This window comes from Nyctereutes procyonoides, unplaced genomic scaffold (genome assembly GCF_905146905.1).
Source record: "Nyctereutes procyonoides isolate TBG_1078 unplaced genomic scaffold, NYPRO_anot_genome, whole genome shotgun sequence".
NCBI classification, from domain to species: Eukaryota; Metazoa; Chordata; class Mammalia; order Carnivora; family Canidae; genus Nyctereutes; species Nyctereutes procyonoides.
This window is the reverse complement of record NW_026575146.1, coordinates 65479963-65501642: the sequence shown is the minus strand read 5'-3', so window position 1 is coordinate 65501642 and position 21680 is coordinate 65479963. Positions and strand designations below refer to the sequence as shown.

Below are 21680 nucleotides of genomic sequence, written 5' to 3'. Positions count from 1 at the left end.
TGGGGTTTTGGGAGCTGGAGGGTTCTCCTCGGTGTTCCAGGAGCTTTCTGCCTTTCTTTCTTTCTTTCTTTCTTTCTTTCTTTCTTTCTTTCTTTCTTTCTTTCTTTCTTTCTTTCTAAGATTTTATTTATTCATTATTTATTCAGACAGAGGGGGGGGGCAGAGACACAGGCAAAGGGAGAAGCAGGTTCCATGCAGGGAGCCCAATGTGGGTCTTGATCCTGGGTCCCCAGGATCACACCCTGGGCTGAAGTTGGCGCTAAATCGCTGAGCCACCTGGGCTGCCCTCTTTCTGCCTTTCTTAGGGGACCATCTCTCCACACACTGGACCTTCCCGCAGTGGCAGTTGTAGATGCTTATTACTCGTGCCATGCTCATGGTAGGAATAATGGGACTTCTGTATTTTCATGATCCACCGCCACTCTGGGCTCTCCAGTGTTGCTGCTTCTCCTCCCAGTGTAGCCAAAGCCAGCCTGCATCTGGGCTTGGTCTTGGGCAGGAGAGAGTTCCTTGTCCCTCTCCTTGTGGGTAGCAGATGGATGCTTGGTATTAGTGTGGGACCCTGGGCCCAGTGGGTCTCCTGGCCCTCCCAGGGAACAGGTGGTCTCTGCCACTGCCCCTCTTCCTGAAGCAGTGGATCTTTGTCTTGGTAACAGGAGTGTTTTCTGTCCTTCTACCAAAGTCGGATGGGTTTGACTTGTGCTCCTCCCTTGGAAGCAAGGGATTTTTTTCTTCATTGCTTTGCTGCCTCTTTTTTAGTGGTTCAGGGATTTTGGTACCCATGAGAGAAGAGTTCTAGCCTCATTTGGTTCCCTAGCAGTGACTGATCACCTCTTCATTTCTGTGCCACGGACAGGACCCTGGTTTCTCTGGTGGTGTCCCTTTGTGCCTGCGGTTCCTATCTATTCCAAAATGACATGCTATCTCATACATGTCCCTAAGGTTTGCTGAAATAGTAGCTAATTTCTTGCTACCTGTTTGTATGGGGGGGGCTTCTATCCTCCCCTAAGTTTAGCCAAGAGTGAACAATTTGTGTCATGTCTTTCCTTTGAGGGAGAAAATTTTTATTTACTTGGTTGCTTTGTGACTTTGGGTCTCTAATGGACTCAAGAAAGGTTATGGTTTTATAGAATATTCAGATTGGCTTGATATTATGTGCTGATGGTCTTCTCTGAGGCTTTTTATATCCTAAGTAGAAGCAGAGCTCTTTATTGATTTTTTTTTTCTTCCCTAATTCTCATTCCAGAATTTGGGACACACTATTCATCTTCTGAATCTGTTTTACCCTTTACACTTTCTATTTCTTTGTATCTTTGTATTTATTCATGATTATTCAGATCTGTATTTCAGTTCAGAAATTATTTCTTTATGTTCTAATTTGCTTTTTAACTCCCATCCACTGAATTTTCATTTTCATGGGCAGTACTTGTCATTTGTAAAAGTTGTGTCTTTTAAAAATATTCCTGTTTTTTTTTAAATACATTTTTAACAGTTTTTCCTCTAATTATTGTAGATTATCTCCTTACATATATATTCCAGTAAAGCACAATTATTTATTCAAATTATGTCTCCTCTGCTATTCAGCCCATCTGTTGATCTTTCATCTCACTGTCAGGACTGGTCATTTCTCAGTTATTTTTTATAATTTACCTTCTCTCTCTTTTCAAAAATATTCAGGGACGCCTGGGTAGCTCAGTGGTTAAGCATCTGCCTTTGGCTCAGGGCGTGATCCTGGGGTCCTGGGATCGAGTCCCACATTGGGGTCCCCGCAGGGGTCTGCTTCTCTCTCTGCCTATGTTTCTGCCTCTCTCTCTCTCTGTGTCTTGCATGATAAATAAAGTCTCTCTATATATGTTCTGATGATTGTTGGTCTCTTCGTCTGTATAGTTTTTATCTTTTCTGAATGGAATCACATGGTGTGTAAACTTTAAGACTGGCTTATTTCACTCAAGGTAATACCTTTAAGATTCATCTGTGTTTTTGCATGTACCAATAGGTTTTTCCTTTTTATTGCTCAATAGTAGTGTATTGTATGAGAATTCCACAGCTTATCCATTTACCCTTTGAGGGACATTGGGTTGTTTCCCGTTTTTGGTTATTATGAATAGAAGTGCTGTAAACATTTGTGCATAGCGCTTTGTGTGAATGTGAGTTTTCAGTTCTCTTAGGCAAGTATAGGCAAACTGGTTCACAGACCAGCTGCCTAATTTTTTAGAAGTTTTATTGGAATACAGTCATGCCCATTTCTTTGTGTATTGTCTATAGTCACTTTGATGGTACAGTGGCAGAGTGAGATAATTATGACAGAGACCATGTAGCCAGCATGCCTGAAATATTTACTCTCTGACCTATTAGAGAACATTTATGGACTTATATCAGATGAATACCTGGAAGTTGGATTCTTGGGTCATATGTAGGTGTACATTTTAAGTACATTAAGAAATGGCCAAGATGGTTTTCCAAAGGCTTGTGCCATTTTACATTCTTACCAGCAGTGTATGAGAGCTCTGCATGCTCTTCCAGCACATGGTATTTGTGTGTGCCTGAATCAAGCCATTCTAGTGGGAGGGTAGTATATCTCATTTTCCTAATAGTGTGAGCATCTTTACATGTGCTCAGTTGCCATCTGTTTCTCCTTAGGAAGTTCTTATTTAGTCTTCCACTCAGGGCTTCATTGGGTTTTTGGTTTTCTTATTATTGTTTTGAGAGTTCTTTATATATTCTCCATACAAGTCCTTTGTCATATATGTGATTTTCAGATATTTTCTCCCATTCTGTAGCTTATCTTTTGTTTTGTTTTAAAATATTTTTTTTAAAAAGATTTTATTGATTTATTCTTGATACACAGAGAGAGAGGCAGAGAGACAGGCAGAGGGAGAAGCAGGCTCCCCTTAGGGAGCCTGATGCAAGACTTGATCCTAGGACCTCAGGATTATGACCTGAGCCAAAGGCAGATGCTCAACCACTGAGGACACCCAGGTGTCCCTGTTTTAAAAGATTTATTTAATTATTTTAGAAAGAGAGCATGAGCTGGAGGAGGGACAGAGGGAGAGAGAATCTCAAGCACACTCTCCACTGAGCATGGAGCCTGATGTGGGGCTCAATCCCAGGACCCTGAGATCGTTACCTGAGCCTAAATCAAGAGTCATACACTTAACCCACTGAGCCACCCAGGGACCCCTCTCTTTTCTTTTTCTTAACATTATCCTTCAAAGAGCAAAAGTTTTTTATTTTAATAAGATTTTATATACTTTTGGTATGTCTGTCACTTTCACGTAACCTCAGGTCATAAAAATTCTTACATTTAAAAAAATACACTTTTATGTTTAGATCTATGATTCACTTACATTTAATATAATCGTTGAAATATTTTGATTGAGGTCTGTCTACCCAGTTAGTAGTGATACTCTGTTGTGTTGTTTTGTTCTTCTGTTTTCCTTTCATATGTTTTCTGGATAATTTGAATATTTTTATTAGTTTTTTTTTTTTTAAGTAAACTCTACCCCCAGCATGGGGCTTGAAGTCATGACCCCAACATCAGAACTCACATACTGTACTGACTGAACCAGCCAGGCATTCTTATTTGAATCTTTTTTTTTAAGATTTTATTCATTTTTGAGAGAGACTGAGAGAGAGAGAGAGAGAGAGAGAGAGAGAGAGAGAGAGAGGCAGAGAGGCAATGGCAGAGAGAGAAGCAGGCTCCAACAGAGCAGGGATCCTGATGGGGGACTTGATTGATCCCATGACCCCAAGATCATGACCTGAGCCAAAGGCAGATGCTTAACCCACTAGGCCACCCAGGCACCTCTTTTTTTAAAAGATTTTATTTACTTGAGGGTGTTTGCATAAATGGGGGGAGGGGCAAACGGAGAGGGAGAAGTAGACTTCCTGCTGAGCAGAGAATCTAACACTGGGTTGGATCCCAGGACCCTGGGATCATGACCTGAGCTGAAGGCAGATCTTTATTGACTGAGCCACCTAGACACCTGTGATTGATTATTTTTTAATATTTTATAGTAATTTGTTTTTTGCTATATTTTTTACATATTACTTAAATATATATATTTCTTCTTCGGGGTCTCTGAATACATGAATATAAAACCTCTGGCATTGTCTCACATGTCTCTGAGGCTCTGTTCTTTTTTTTCAATCTTTTTCTTCTGTGTTACTCAGATTGGCTGGTTTCTGTGTGCTTACCACCACAATGAGGATATTGAACAGTTCATCAGCACAGTAATCATCCATATTCTCCCTTTATAGTCACAACCCACTCCCTACCCCCAGCAGAACCTGCTGTGATCATCACTAGGATTTTGCCTCTTAAAAATTTTAAATAAATGAAATTTCATAGAGACTGGCCTCTTAGCATAAAGTAAATGAATTGAGATTCATCCATCTTTTCATTTCTGAGTAGTATTTCATATACTGATACTAGCATGTTTATCCATTCATCCATTGGAGGACATTTGGGCTATTTCCAGTTCTGAATGATTATAAATAGAACTGTAAATATTCATTAGAGGTGTTTGTATGATGTAAGTTTTTCTCTTGGGTAAAAACCAGAAGTGGGATTGCTGGGTTATGTGATTGCCATGTTTAAATTTATGATAAACTGGCACATTGTTTACCAAAGTGACCATACCATGTTGCATTCCCACCAGCAATATCTGAGAGTGAATATTAATATTTTAATGAATAATTCTGTATTCTTCTGATTTTAGACCTACTTAAACTTTAGAATCTTTATTCTACATTTCTCTTTATGTTTTGCATTATCCTTAAGAAAAAGACATTTGGCGTTATTTTACTCTTCTGACTATTCTAGTTCAAATTGAAATGTGTCACTGCCAAAATTCTGTGAAAGAAATCCATGACATCTGTTTAACATTTAGTGAAGTTTGGACTATGCTTGGGAAAAATAGATAAATTACAATCACTCTTTAAACTGTAAGAGCCAACACATACACAGTGTCTTTTGATAATGGAAAACTGTGTGCTGTAATAGTTTGTCCTTCATGGAGATGCGAATGGGGGTGAAGGGACTGCGACTCAGTACACTTTTAAATAAAGTTCTGTGTTTAATCAATGTAATAGGTCAGGCTCTCTGACTGTCTAGTGTCTGTAGTGTGTGTGTGTGTGTGTGTGTGTGTGTGTGTGTGTGTGTGTGTTTAAACTTGGAGTGTTGGTATTTTTAAGTTTTTTTCCTTGGCTACCTTCCTCATCCTCATTCAGAGCTTATTTTTGCTTCCTTACCTGATGGAGATTAAAATATGTCACTTTGGCCTGTAAGCTGTAATGATGCAGCTGCTGCTTTTTATAGTCCTATATTCTTTGGAAAGTAATTTGTTCTCTCACATGTTAAAAAGGTATTAGTACCAGAGTAAAACTGAACACTTAATCTCCAGTTTTCCTGTCCAATAGATGCTTACGTAGCTGTGTATTAATGCACTTACTTTTTGTTTTCTTCATTTTCCTTGTCTGTTTTTCTTTGTTATTCCTCAGTTCCTGTTTCCTGATTTCTTTTGGATTATTTAAATATTATTTTACAATTGCATTTTAATTTTATTGACTGACTTTGGCCATATGTCGGTTTTTGTCTGTTCTATTGGCTGCCTCAGGATTTTGCAGCATGTATACCCTAACTCTCAGTAGTCTGGTTAGATTGAGTACAATCTGGAAGCTTTCAGCCACATACATCCCTTTCTCCCTTTCATCCATGCTAACTGTTGTGGTTTTCATAGGAATTATGTTCACACATACATGTTGAAAACCCATCACTAGTGCTTTTTCACTTTTGATCATCATTCATAATTTTAAAAACTTAAGAGAAGACTAATAGTTTTGTTATTTTCCCAGATTTTTACTGTTTCTTCTGCTATTCCTGATGGAGCCTTTTTAGAACACATTGCATTTATCATGGCTCTTTTCTCCTATATACTTAGTGTACATTTCTAAGAATAGTGATACTCCCTTACATTCATAGCACAGTAATTGACTTCGTAAATTGACATTGACCCAATACTTTCATCTAATTTGCCATCTCTATTCCCATTTGTTAGTTGATCTGATGATGTCATATTTTGCATTTTCTTTTCCCCTGTTACATGATCCAATCTAGTGTCAAGTATTGCATTTAATTGTCATGACTTTATAGATTTCTTTAATTTGGAGCAACTCCAAAGCCTTACTTTGTTTCATTATTTTGCCATCTTTGCAAGATACAGTTCTTCTATCTTTCCTATCCCAAATTAGAATGTTGCTTATTTTGACTTTGACTTTTTTTCCACAATCAGTTGCTGTTATGTGTTTTCAAGCAAAATACTATACAGCTAATATTTTGTACTTCTCAGTTCTCTGCCCTTGTAGGTGGCAGTAATTTTCATTGAGTCATACCGTTGCTTGATTCTCCACTGTATCATCAGTGGTTTGGGTTTTGTTTTGTTTTGTTTTGTTTTGTTATCCCTCTCGTAATAATAGGCAGTCTGTGGGCAAACACTTATGACCATGCAGATACTACTCTTCACTGAAATTTCTACCTAGATTTAGCCCCTAGTAATTCTTGTGTGATCACTCTTTGTTGTGATGGTTGCAAAATGGTGATATTTCAACTCTAGCTCTTCCTCCACTTATCTCAATAGATACTAAGCCTTGTGCTTAAGAAATAGATCTCCTTTCTCCCCTACCTGTGTGTTTGTGTACATGCCTATTTATTATAATATGGTTTCATTATTTTTTAGAATATTTGTAATTCCTTACTCTTCTTTATTAATTTTGGTGTTTAAATTATCTTAGACTTCACCAGTAGGAACATCTTCAAACTGGCTCCTGAATCCATGTGATACTCCCTCATCATAGTTTTCTTTTCTTTTTTTTTTTTTTTTTAAGATTTTATTTATTTATTCATGAGTGACAGAGAGAAAGGCAGAGGGAGGAGCAGGCTCCATTCAGGGAGCCCGACATGGGACTCGATCCCAGGTCTCCAGGATCACACCCCGGGCTGCAGGCGGCGCTAAACTGCTGAGCCACTGGGGCTGCCCTAGTTTTCTTTCTTTCTTTTTTTTTTTTTTAAAGATTTTATTTGTTTATTCACGAGAGACACAGAGAAAAGGCAGAGACACAGGCAGAGGGAGAAGCGGGCTCCCCACTGAGCAGGGAGCCTGATGTGGGACTTGATCCCAGCACTGTGGAATCATGTCCTGAGCCAAAGGCAGACACTCAACCACTGAGCCATGCAGGTGTCCCTTACCTCATCATAGTTTTGAGCACTCCTTCTATTCTGGCAGAAAAAGATTTTCCAGGTTCAAAATATACCTCTCCTGCTCTAGTTTACAAATGTAAATATAAATAAAATATAAATAAATACATGTATATCAAATACATGTTATATGCTTTGTAGTGTATTAGCATCTAAGAATATAATGCTGAAAAAGATACATAGTATTCTGACTTCTTGAAGCTGATAATCTAAACTAGTGAATGAGCAGAATTAATACCGGCTAGTAAATGTTGGTATAAGTGCCCTGGGAATGAAAGTGCATACCTGCTAAGTGGCAGAATTGCTGTATTGCTTGATATGTATCAATGAACAGAACAAAACATTTCTGTCCACATAAACTTATTTTCTACTAGGAGAAACAGTAAACAAAACTAATATGTAAAGTAGGTAATACTTAGAGAAAAGTTGTATGGGGAAACATAATGTAGGATAGGAGATAGGGAATGTGTAAGGTAAGGGAAAGGTATCTAATTTAGAAAGTAATTATTATTTACAAGATTTTTGTCCCATTCCCAAAGTTAAGAATAAAATACTTCCGAGAGGGGCACCTGGGTGGCTTAGTGGTTGAGCATCTGTCTTTGGCTCAGTTCATGATCCTGGAGTCTTGGAATCGAGTCCCACATCAGGTCCCCCCACTCAGTGAGGAGCTTCCTTCTCTTTCTGCTTATGTCTCTGACTCTCTCTTTGTGTCTCTCATGAATAAATAAATCTTAAAAAAATACTTTTGAGAAATAGTGGAACTTACTGGAATTGGAACAATAGAGCTATTAGAACATTTGTGATTTAGGTTTCCTTTATAACATGGAGTGATTGCCAGCATTTGGGGAATGCCTCTCAGCAAAACTGAATCTACAAAACACTGTCCCTTGGGGCCACCCACTCTACATGGAATTACTTCAACTTACAGATTGCTTATTGTCTGGTATTACTTGTGGTACAGATTCCTAAGCTCCTTCACTAAGTACACATGCCTACCACTATTTACAATATACTCAACTGATCTAGTTACAAAGATTCCTCAAGAATGAATTCTGTGTGTCAGATGCTGGATTTTTTGGGATTTTGTTTTGTTTTGTTTTTTTTGGAAAAGCACTCCCTTCGGGGAAAAGAAGACAACACAGAAAATCATACAAAGCCATAACTGGAAGCGATTTGGAAAGAAACTACTCAGATTAATCATTGTACAGGTACCATGAATGAACAGTACACACATGCTCGTTTCTCATGAATCACATTTCAGTTTGTGCTGACTGTGCTGACTTACACAGGAGCCTTCGTAGAGTTGTCATCCTAAGCTCACTAAGACTAGCTTCAAAGTGGCTTTAGAGCATCATTTGGTCAGTGATCATGAGCTGCCTCACAATGTCACCATCACAGAAAAAGCACTATAGTATAACTCTAGCTGCATGAAGACCAATTTGGTGAGGTCTCCCTGAAGAGCAGCCCCAGTGAGTTTATCACTTGCTAAGGGATCAGTTGCCTGAATGACCAAGAATGGAGAAAATAAACCTCACTACTGCTATTTATATATTCTGGGGTAGTCCTTTTGCTCTGTACAGGAGCCAGCATCTTACATTTGATATACATCTGTGCTTTGTATACTGCATGGCTAATATGGAAAGGTTAAAATAAATGCATGGGAGCCTATTTTAATAGGTTTTATTAGTTGAGTATGGTAAGGCTAACAGATGTGAAGATAGTTGCCGTCGAAAAGATAGTTTGTTACAGTTCCCAACAAGAGGAAGAGCACACCATCTCACCTTGGGCCCCAGGGAGAAGCATTGGTTTGGAGGCATTGGTCTGGAGGCAGAGGGAGATGGGGATTATGATAGTGGTTTTTGAGGGAAGGGATAGGTGTGGCAAGGTGAATAGGCTTACACTTAACTAGTTTGAATAATTTCAGGAGGCTCTGGGGCATAGGGGTTGTCTTGTACCTGTTACTGGGTAATTAGGGCAGGTAGATGGCCACCAGAATTTGGGGAGCTTGATAAAGGTGGTGTTGGGGTGTGGACTGGTTGCATCGTGTTTGAAAAGCATACTTGAGGTGCCTCTGTGGCTTGGTCAAATGGCTGACTCTTGGTTTTGACTCAGGTTTTGATCTCTTGGTAGTAAGTTCAAGACCCATGTTGGGCTCCACACTGGGCACTGGGCGTGGAGCCTACCTTAAAGAAAAGCATGCTCACTCCTTGTAACCTTGACAGGGATGGTTCCTCCAGGGTCCTTAAGGCTTCATATGTTAAAGTATCAGAATACAGAAACCACATGGTCAATACAGAGCCACAGGTCAATTTGAGTCTTTTTAAAATGCAAGGCATGGATTATCAGTGAAACTGATAGAGTAAGTAAGTACATTTGAAGATTCTCTCCTCCATGAAAGCAACAAGAAAACTGGCCAGAGGTGTCAGAATCAAATTGTTCAGAACATTAGAAAGGAACTGAAGTCTAGCAGCAATCCAGGGAGCATTTATTTAGGAAAAATAGCAGAACCTTGGTAAGTGGTTTCTTCAGTGCCCTGTTTCCAATAGTCCCTTACCAGCCTGTAATCATGGTGCAACCAGCAAGCCTGTGAGCCACCAGAGGGAGCAGGAGCAGAATAGTTGAGATTACTTCAAAGACTCCTTCCCTTTTATGATATTAAGATATGTTCCCTCTCTCCCTACTCTGTGGAGAGGTTTAATCAAGAAAGGATGATGTACTTTGTCAAACACTTTCTCTGTATCTATTGAGAGGATAATATGGTTCTTATCCTTTCTATATTGATGTGTTATATCCTGTTGATTTGTGGATGTTGAACCACCCTTGTAGCCCTGCAATAAATCCCACTTGGTCATGGTGAATAATGCTTTTAATGTACTATAGGTTCCTATTAGCTAGTACCGTGGTAAGAATTTTTGCATCCATATTCAGCAGGGATATTGGTCTGTAATTCTCGTTTTTGGTGGGATCTTTGTCTGGTTTGGGGATCAAGGTAATGTTAGCCTCATAGAGTTTGGAAGTTTTCCTTCCATTTCTATATTTGAAACAGTTTCAGAAGAATAAGTATTAGTTCTTTAAATGTTTGGTAGAATTCTCTGGGGAAGGAAACACTTGACAAAACAAAAAGACAACTGACAGAATGGAAGAAGTTATTTCCAAATGACAGATAGAGGGTTAGTATCCAAAATCTATAAAGAGCTTACCAAACTCAATACCCAAAGAACAAATAATCCAATCAAGAAATGGGCAGAAAACATGAACAGACATTTCTCCAAAGAAGACCTACAAATGGCCAACAGACACATGAAAAAATGTTCCACGTCACTTGTCATCAGGAAAATACAAATCAAAACCTCTGTGAGATACCACCTGACAGTAGTTGGAATGGCTAAAATTAACCAGTCAGGAAACACAGGTGTTGGCAAGGATGTTGAGAAAGGAGAACCTGGGTATACTGTTGATGGGCATACAAACTGGTGCAGTCACTCTGGAAAACTGTGGAGGGTCCTCAAAATGTTGAAAATAAAGCTACCCTAACCCAGCAATTGCACTACTGGATATTTACCCCAAAGATACAAATGTAATGATCCAAAGGGGTACCTGTACCCCATAGTTAATAGCAGCTATGTCCACAAAAGCCAAACTATGGAAAGAATCCAGATGTCCTTCGACAGATGAATGGGTAAAGAAGATGTGATACACACACACACACACACACACACACACACACACACACAGGAATACTGCTCAGCCATCAAAATAATGAAATCTTGCCATTTGCAACCAGTGGATGGAACTAGAGGATATTATGCTGAGCAAAATAAGTCAATCAGAAAAGACAGTTATTGTATGATCTCACTTGTGTCGAATCTATGAAAGAAACAAAACAGAGGATCATAGGGGAAGAGAGGATAAAATAAGACAATCAGAGAAGGAGACAAACCATAAGAGATTCTTTTTTTTTTAATTTTTTTTTAATTTTTATTTCTTTATGATAGTCACAGAGAGAGAGAGAGAGAGAGGCAGAGACACAGGCAGAGGGAGAAGCAGGCTCCATGCACCGGGAGCCCGACGTGGGATTCGATCCCGGGTCTCCAGGATCGCGCCCTGGGCCAAAGGCAGGCGCCAAACCGCTGTGCCACCCAGGGATCCCCATAAGAGATTCTTAATCATAGGAAACAAAGTGAGGGTCACTGGAGGGGAGTGTGGTGGGGGATGGGGTAACCAGGTCATGGGCATGAAGGAGGGCACGTGATGGGATGAGCACTAGGTGTTATATAAGACTGATGAATCGCTGAACTCTGCCTCTGAAACTAATACTACATTATATGTTAAGTAATTAAATTTGAATAAAATCAAAACAAAAACTAAGACTCCTTCCCAGTGAACTATTATTTGACCTGTTTTACTTAGTTCTCTGAAAGAGCTCACTTGCCAGACTCTATTTACTGGACCTGATGTAGAGCTCATCCAGTGCAAAAGACTTTTCTTTGGGAGCATTTGTTGAAGATAATTTGAAGCAGTTTTATTTATTTTTTATTTTTTTTAAAGGTTTATTTATTTATTTATGATAGAGAGAGAGAGAGAGGAGAGAGAGAGAGAGAGAGAGAGAGAGAGAGAGAGAGAGAGGCAGGCAGGCAGGCAGAGACACACAGGAGGAGGGAGAAGCAGGCTCCATGCCGGGAGCCCAACGTGGGACTTGATCCCGGGACTCCAGGATCGCGCCCTGGGCCAAAGGCAGGCGCTAAACCGTTGAAGCAGTTTTAAACTTTATGGCTGCCTGAGGTGGAGCATTAACAGTTGGGGGGAATTAATAGGTTAAGTAAAAATCTTAAAAGGAAAAGCTAGAGAATGGGATCACCATAAGGACTTTGAAACTTCTGATATATTCCTGAGAATCTGAAACATCAGTGTGTGTATGTCGAGGGTCGTCTTCATGTACAGGAGACACTTGAGATGGCATTGACTACTTTTTTCACTCCTGGTTGATTGTGAGGTTCTGTGGAAGTAGCAAGTGAAAGCAAAAGGAGCTTTGTCATTCACCTTGCTGAGTGCTGAAGATGTGCCCCATGGCATACAGAGAGTCCCTTGGCAGAGACTGAGAGAGACACATAGGTTCTAGGAGATAGAGTAAATCTTTGTCACGTAGTAGCTAACTGAGCAGAGACTTGAGTAGCCCCACAGCAGAGTATATAGACTGTAAAGTTTTGTTCAGAAAAGTTACTGTACAAACAAAAAAACACAACAAGCCCTGGAGAGAAGGGGAATCTGATTTAAAGAATTATTACTATATTTAAAATGTTCAAAAAAAACATAAAATGTTGTTTTCAACAAAAATTAGAAGACCTGCAAAACAAAAACCAAAACAAGAAAGTATGGCCCGGTGGAAAAAAGCAATTAATCAATAGAAACTGTCCCTGAGGAAATCCAGATGTAGGACTTCATCTTTTTAATATTTTTTAAAGGAGGGAGTGGGGGAGGATCAAGTGGGGGTTGGAGGTATATAGGAGGAACAAGGAGAGAAAGAATTTTTTTTTAAAGATTTGAGAGTAGGGGTGAAGTGGTAGAGAGAAAGAGAATTCTAAGCAGATTCTCCACCAATCACAGGGCTGAATTTGTGGTACAATCTTGTGACCCTGAGATCATGACCTAAGTTGAAATCAAGAGTTGGTTGCTCGGGATCCCTGGGTGGCGTAGCAGTTTGGCGCCTGCCTTTGGCCCAGGGCGCGATCCTGGAGACCCGGGATTGAATCCCACGTCGGGCTCCCGGTGCATGGAGCCTGCTTCTCCCTCTGCCTGTGTCTCTACCTCTCTCTCTCTCTCTCTCTGTAACTATCATAAACAAATAAAAAAAATTATATATAAAAAAAAAAGAGTTGGTTGCTCAATCCACTAAGCCACCCAGGTGCCGTTGGATTTACCAGACTTTAAATTAGGTATTTTAAATATGTTCAAGGAGCTAAAGGAAACTATGTGAATGATAATATTTAATATTTTTTAGCCCCAGGTCTTTTTCCCTGTTCCTTATGAGACTGATGACATGAAGGTTAAACCTTTCATTATTATTTCACAACTTCTTGAAGAACTCTTTTTTCCCCAAAATCTGTTTTCTCTGTTGATACTGGATAATTTCTGTTGATGTATCTTTCGGTTCACAGAATCTTTCCCCTACCACCTCCATTCTGCTATTGAACTCATTTGTGAGATTTGTATTTAAATTATTGTATTTTTGGGATGCCTAGGTGGCTCCATTGATTAAGCGTCTGCCTTGGGCTCAGGTCATGATATCTAGGTTCTGGGATGGAGTCCTGTGTCAGGCTCCCTGCTCATCAGGGGGTTTGCTTTTCCCTCTCACTCTGTCCCCCACTCATGCTCTCTCTCTCTCTCAAATAAATGAAAACGAAATAAAAATAAAAAGTTATTGTATTTTTCAGTTCTAAATTATTCATTTGACTCATTTTTAAAATTTATTTCTGTAAAAATGTTATTTTTACATTTTTTCAACAATATTCATGATAGCTTGTTGTAACACTTTTATGATTTTTACAATGGATTTTAAGAGTATTCATTCTGGGAACCAGACACCTATCAGATACAGGTTTTCCGAATGCCACCATGTAATTTGTCTTTTTACTACTACTTTTTACTACTTTGATAAATATCTTTTGCACAAAAGTTTTAAGTTCTATAAAGTCTACATTATTTTTTATTTTGATGTTCATCATTTTACTGTTATATTTAAGAAACCATAGCCAAATTCAAGGTTAAATATTTGCTTCTCTGCATTCTTTTTATTTTTAAAAAAGATTTTATTTATTCATGAGAGAGAGAGAGAGAGAGGCAGAGACACAGGCAGAGGGAGAAGCAGGCTCCATGCAGGGAGCCCGATGTGGGATTTGATTCTGGGTCTCCAGGATCATGCCCTGGGCTGAAGGCAGGCACTTAACCGCTGAGCCACCCAGGAATCCCAATAAATAAAATCTTTAAAAAAAACAAACAAACAAAACAACGACTTTGAGTTACTATGCAGTATTCTCTCATTGTAGCCTGAAGGATTTCTTTAGCATTTCTTGTAGGTCAGGTATATTAATCATGAAGTCCCTCAGCTTTTTGATACCAGGGAATGTCTTGATTTATCCTTCATTCCTAAATGGTAGTTTTGCCAGATATAGAAATTTTCGTTAGCTCTTTTTGTTTTAGCACTTTGTCATCCCAATGTCTCTGTCCTTCATGGTTGTTGATGATAAATCAGCAATTAATTTTACTCATGATTCCTTATCTGATGAGTTGCATCTTGTCATTCTGAGGATTCTCTGCTGAAATACGTCCAACCCTTTAGTGAATTTTTCATATCATTTTTGGCAATTTTTGGCTCTAAGATTTTTGGTTCCTTTTTCTAATGTCTCTTAATTAATATTCCTTGTCATACATATTATTCTGTTGGTTTCCTTGAGTTCTGTGAACATATTGAGGACATATTGATTTAAAGTCTGTGTAGTGGGATGCCTGGGTGGCTCAGCAGTTTAGTGCCTGCCTTCGGCCCAGGGAGTGATCCTGGAGTCTCTGGATCGAGTCCCACATCTGGCTCCCTGCATGGAGCCTGCTTCTCCCTCTGCCTCTCTCTCTGTGTGTCTCTTATGAATAAATAAAATCTTTAATAATAATAATAAAGTCTGTGTAGTAGTTCCATTTGTTCGTGTTTCCTCGAGGACAGTTTCTTTTAACTTTTTTTTCTTCTTGTAGCTGTGTCATTTTATTGCAAGCTTAAATTTTTTTGTGGTTGTTGAATGTGGACATTTTGAATATTCACACACACGAAAAAACCAAAAGCAAAAATATTTTCTCTCTGGTCTCTGCATTCTGGCTGTGTGTTGGGACATTGCTTTTGCACTTAGTGAGGCCTTTCCACACTCTGCCTTTGCCTTGATTCCCTGTTTGTCTTGAGCTTAAAGACCAGCCAGACATGAAAGTGTGTGGTTGTCTCAGGTCTTTCCTGAGTATACTTCCTGCCCTGTATATTCGTGTGATTTTCCAGTTCCTCCTTATTCCTTATTTTCTAAAGATTCTCACTCTACACCATTTCCTCCCTTGGCTTTCAGCGTGTCTGTTGTTTCTCTTATTGTTATTTTGTGCCAGTTGGCACTGGCTTCTTCATTTGACTCTCAGTATCTTTAAGACATATCCTCTGCAAGGTTATGTGTTGAGGAAAGTTATGAGTTATGTGGAGAATTGTCAGGCCCCTTCCATTAGTCTTCAGGGACCCTACAGACCAATCCAAACAAACAGAACTCAATTGTGGGAACACAAAAAAACACAGTTTTTTGGGAACAAAGTCCAGTGTGCTGTGGCCAAGATGAGGTTCCACAGAGAAAGCAGGATGCTTGGGTTGTAGACATGGTTAGCATAAGCTAGAACACTACAGCCTTTCCTTCTGGTTATGTGTGTGTGCTGCGTTGCTATAAACATTTTACTGTCTTCCCAATTTCCCATAAGTGTGATTCTGACCGGTATGTGGGGATTTTTGGTGTTACTGGGGAAGGACTGTCCTCACAGTCTCTACTTTGCCATTTTTGCAGTTGTCCTTGTCAACACAGTTTTATTCAGACCCACATCCTGGCTCACTCTTATGGTCGATAGTTTAAGGGCTGTTATAGTTTATGGGCTATTGTGGTTTGCCCCTCTCCTATACGGCCCTGAGGCCACTCTGAATTCTGGGCAGTATTCTGCTGTGTATTTCAGTTCTTGGTATTTTTGCTTCATTGTTTCTGGTCAGTTTTGTGTGAGGGCCACTCAGTAGTGATCTCAGGACTTCATACACAGATGTAAAGGATCCCTTTCTAGGTTCCTTCTCCCTGATTTTCCCCACTCTGTGCTTGGGATCACTTAGTAGAGGGTGGGAAAAGTTAACAAAGCATCTTGCTGTGTTTGCAGGAGCCATTCTGGTGGAGGGTGGGGATGGCATCTCCTCTTGTCTTGGTTTTGCTTGGTGTCAGGTCGGGCAAGTAGACACATCCTCTTTCCACAGTCTCCCAGCTGCAGCATTCCATCAGGAGGTGACAATTCTGCTTCTTTGCTGGCTTTTGCTTCTTGTCAGCAGTGCCAGTTGGCTGGTTGGGAGGAAGGGGAACCCCTTGGGTGTTAGGGTTCTGTTCTGCATGCCCACACTCCCACCACCACTTCAAAAATTTTATTCCCTAATTTTTGAAAACTTTTACCATTAAGTAATAAATCATGGAAGAAACTTAAAACATTATGTTCAGTGGATTAAATTGCTTGATTTTGAATGTTGGATTTTTTTAAAAACTAAGGTTTAGTTGGCATATAACACTGTCTTCATTTTAGGTGTAGAACATAATGATTCAATATATAATATATTGTAAAATCATTACAGTAAGTCTGATTAACATTCAACACCACAATTTGTTTTTCTGAAGAGAACTTTTAACATTTATACTTTGAGCAACTTTTAAATAAATATATAATATGGTAATATTAACTATAGTTACCATGCTGAATGTTACATCCCCATGACTCATTTATTTTTCTAAATGCATGTTTGTACCTTTTGATCACCTTCACTCATTTTGTCCACTCCCCACTCCTCCCTCTGGCAACCACCAATCTTTCTATCTGTTTGTTTCTTTAAGATCTCGCATGTAATTGATGTTATGTGGTATTTGTCTTTGTGTGATTTTATTTCACTTTAATAGAATGCCTTCAGGGTCCCATTATGTTGTTGCAAATGACAGGATTGCCTTCTTACTTACGGCTGAATAATTTTCCATTGTGTTTATTATATACCAGAATTTCTTTATCTGTCTATTCATTGATAGGCAGTTATGTTGTTTCCATGTCTTGGCTATTGTATATAATGTTGCCAGTGGACTTGGAGGTGCAGATACCTTTTTGAGTTAGTGTATTCATTTATCTTGGATACCCAGAAGTGGAATTGCTGGACCATGTGGTACTTCTAATTTTAATTTTTTGAGGAACCTCCATACTTTTTTCCACAGTACAGCAATGTATATTCCTATAAATTGCCCCAGTTTGTGTTATTCCACCAACAGTGCATGAGGATTCTTTTTTCCACATCCTCGCCAACACCTGTTGATTCTTGTCTTTTTGATACTGTTCTGATAGGTACATGGTGATCTCTCGTGGTTTTGATTTCCATTTTTCCAAATGTGATGTTGAGCCTTTTTTCATGTGTCTGCTGGCCATTTGTGTATCTTCTCTGGAAAAATGTCTATTCAGATCCTCTGCCTATTTTGTAATCTGATTGTAGTTTTTTGCTATTGAGTTTTATGAGTTCCTTTTTTTCTTTTCCTTTTTTTTTTGTGGAGGGAGGTGCCAAAAGATGGTTTTATTAAAGCACAGTGATAGGACACTTGGGCAGAAAGAACTGTACTGGGATTGTGAGGAGCTATTCAAAATTTGAGTTCTTTGTATATTTTGGTTATCTACTCTTTATCAGATACATGTTTTGCCAGTATGTTTTCCCTTCAGTAGGTTGCCTTTTCATTTTATGGTTGATTTCCTTTGCTGTGCAGAAGTTTTTTAGTTTGATATGATCCTTGTTTTGGTTTTGGTTTTGTTGCTTTAGCTTTTGGTGTTAAACCCAAAAATGCATCACCAACAGCACTGTACCTCCTTTACTCGTTTTATACGACCCCTGTTGGCTAGAGGGAATAATCTTTCCTTGAGACTTCTTTCCTTTCCTTTTCCTTTTCCTCTTCCTCTTCCTCTCCTCTCCCTCTCCCTCTCCCTCTCCCTCTCCCTCTCCCTCGTCTCCCTCATGACTAGTCTCCCTCATGACTAGTATGGGAACTCAACTCCCACAATCATTTATTGAATGAATGGATAAGTGAATACGCTCATTTTGCCTACAAATTGCTTATTTTGTGGGTGTCAATAAAACAATAGGTAGAGTATTAAGAGCATCGAGATAAATTCCATGGGAGCTCGCAGAAAATAGGAATGAAATTATTTCTAGCTATTTTGAAATAGGACATGGTGTGGGGGTGAGGTCATTGTTCAGACAATAATCTCTGACACCAACTGGAATGTCCTGTAATTCAATTCAGTCTTGACACCAACTAAGATTTAGTGCAGACCTGCAGGTTAATGACTAAGTCCTGAACAAGACTGCCCGTTTCAGACGCCATACACAAGCATCAGGGACCATCTGTACTTCCCACCACCCACTAAGATTTGCTAGTTTGTCAGAGGGACTGAGAAAACTCACTGAGAGTATTATAGTAAAGATTATCATTTTATTGTAAAAGCTATACCCAGGAATAGGCAGATGGAAGCAGTCTGTAAGTCAAGATATGGGGCAGGTTGAGTGGGTTGGAGAAGGAAAAACCTAGAGGTTCTAGGCCCTCTCCCTGTGGAATCTGAGCATATCAGCCTCCTGGTACATCAGCATGTTCACCAACCAGAAAGCTCCACTGAGCTTTATTGTGCAGAATTTTTGTTCAGTTTTCATTACAGTGGCATAGTTGATGGGATGATTGGCCCGGTGATGAAACTACTCCAGCCCCCTGTCCTTTCTGGAGGTCTGGTTGGCCCAAATTTCAAACCTGCTAAGCATGTGGTTAGTCTTTGTGGTGGCCAGCCCCCATCCTGAGGCTATCTAGGGGCCACCAGGTGTCACCTCATTAACATAAGAGATACATACTTGTCACTAAGGAATTCCAAGTGTTTTGGAAGCTCTATGCCCGAAACAAGGGATATAGACCAGAAATAGTCTTTATTTTTTTAAGCTTTTATTTACTTATTCATCAGAGACACGGAGAGACAGAGACACAGGCAGAGGGAGAAGCAGGCCTCCCGCAAGGAGCCCAACATGGGACTTGATCCCAGATTCCGGGATCATGCCCCAACCCAAAGGCAGATACTCAACCACTGAGCCACCCAGGCGTCCCTAGTCTTTAATTATATACCATGGTCATCAAATAGAATTCAAGGACAATGTGGTATTTGAGTAATATCTTAAAAGATGAATAGGATTCAAACATTTTAAGATGGGGCAAATGGCATTTCAGACTAAGAAATTAGAATTAGCAACCACACAAGGGCACATACTCAAGATTTCAAAATACAGAAATATATCAAGTACTTTTTTTAGCTTTAGGGTATATAAAAAACAAGATTAAAAATGCCAGGATGAGGCATTCATTTAGGATATTTATGAATCCTAGAATCTTCTATTCCTACAGAGCAGAAGAAAGAAGAGATCTATTGATGTTTTTCCGAAGCCTACGCTTTTTTGTGGAGTGGTGTGACTATCGTAAGCGCACATTTCAACACTTGAAGGTGAGTTTGAAGTTTTTACATTTAAATATATTTGAAAAGTGAAGCTAGTTTAAATTTAAACATATCCAAAAAGTGAAGCTGGTATTAATTTGGGGATTTAACATAAAATTCTTTCCTTAAAGTTTTCAAACAATAGAAAATATTTTCATTGGCTTCTGGAATTTGCAGTTATTTGAAATAAATGAGGTCTTAGGAATGCCTTTGTACAAACCAGTGAGTCATTTGTATTATGGGATATCTGGAAAGAAGCAGTTATATTCTTATTTTATACACATTTTGAAAAATTAATCTGTCAAGGGCACTTGAAGTAAAATACAAATGCTGAAAAGAATGTAATCATAGTGGTCTTATCACCTAGCACTATAATCTTTACTTCTGGAGTCATACTCTGTGTATTTTGAGTTTCTAATTATTGTATATTTCAGGTTTAAGTATTGAAACCTGATTCTGGTATAGTAATGCCTCTTAAGTCTAATACGGATACATTCAAGGACTTCCTTTTATTCTATTTTCTGGCATAACTAGAATTATGTTTGGCTGCATTACATTCCATCACGTTCTACTTAGTTGTATGGCAGCAATATTGACAGCAGTGGTCCACACAAAATCCACTTCTGAAAGAGTCAGAATAGTATCTCAAAAAGCTAACTAATAATGCTTCATGAGTATTGTTTTTATCACTGGTACTATTTATTTGGATTCTTTTTTATTATCATTATTACTATTACCACTACTACTGTTATTATTTGCATTCTGTTTGGTTGAGCTAGTAAAACCTGTCAGGCATAGAATTTTTTTTAGGATGAAATATGCCTATACCTGTACTGTGGTCCCTGGAGGAATTCTCTTACTGTTGTTTACTGGCATGTGCTCTTGCATGAGAACAGTGAAATAACTGCTTCACAACAACTGGTAAAATACAGTCATGATTGGGAGTATGCTGGCGGTGGTGGTAATGCACCACCTAACTAGCTGGTTTACTTCTACATTTGAATAGGCTGTGGGAATTGTGAGTGCTAGTCCCATTTATAAAGTTAATTTGCCTCTAGGTGCTTTCAAGGCAAGTGTAAAAGTGTAAAGGATTTAGTACTTCTGTGAGCTGGTCTTTGTTGGTGATACGTCACTAGAATGGAAAGAAACAGTCACTCTGTTTTGCAGCCATCACCGATATTTATCTCCAGAACTTCTTAGGTCTCAAACTGCAACTGTTCCCATTAAATACTAACTTGGCATTCCCTCCTCTCCCAGCTCCTGGAAATCACCATTCCATTTTCTGTTTCTGTGAATTTCTAGGTATCTCATTTAAGCAGAATCATAAAATCTAATAAGTTTTGTTTGGTTTATTTTTCTCAGTATAATATTCTCAAGGTTTATCCATTTTGTAGCACAGTGAAGAATTTCCTTACTTTCTAAGGCTGAATAATATTCCTTCCACTGTATGGATATCCCTCATTTTGTTTATTCATTCATCTTTTGATGGACATTTGCTTTATTTCTATCTTTGGACTATTGTGAATAATGCGTCTGTGAACATTGGTGTACGGATACCTGTTCAAGTCCTGCTTTCAGTTCTAGCACATAAATACCTGTAAATGGAATTATTGGGTCATATATGGTAATTCTGTCCAATTTTCTGAAGCATCTCATATTCTCTTCCACAGTGGTTATATTATTTTACATTCCCAACAACAATGCATAAAGCTTCCAGTTTCTCCACATACTTGCCAATGTTTTGGGTCTTTGTTTTGATTTTTGGAGCTCATAGCCAACCTAATGGATGTAAAGTAGTATTTTCATTGTGATTTTGATTTGCATTTACCTAATGATTAATGGATGGTTGAGCATCTTTTCATGTGCATAGATCTTATTTGTGCCATTGATAGATCTTTGGAGAGATGCCTATTTAAATTCTTGGCCAATTTTTTGGGACATCTGGGTGACTCAGCGGTTGAGCATCTGCCTTTGGTTCGACCAGGTCATGATCCTGGAGTCATGGGATGGAGTCTTATATGAGGGCTCTCTGCAGGGAACCTGCTTTTCCCTCTGCCTATGTCTCTGTCTCTTTCTGTGTCTGTCATGAATAAATAAATCTTAAAAAAAAATTAAGCCA

At 39.0% G+C, this 21680-nt stretch overlaps 1 protein-coding gene across 3 annotated transcripts in view; it reads left to right on the top strand.

Moving 5' to 3' along the window:
• Positions 1-21680, top strand: part of CENPP (centromere protein P) — a 218957-nt gene that overhangs the window by 35319 nt on the left and 161958 nt on the right. For all 3 annotated transcript variants that reach the window (XM_055309633.1, XM_055309634.1, XM_055309632.1), the window contains exon 5: positions 19474-19570. In XM_055309633.1, coding sequence (XP_055165608.1) covers positions 19474-19570 — 97 coding nt within the window. The remainder of the gene's footprint in view (positions 1-19473; positions 19571-21680) is intronic.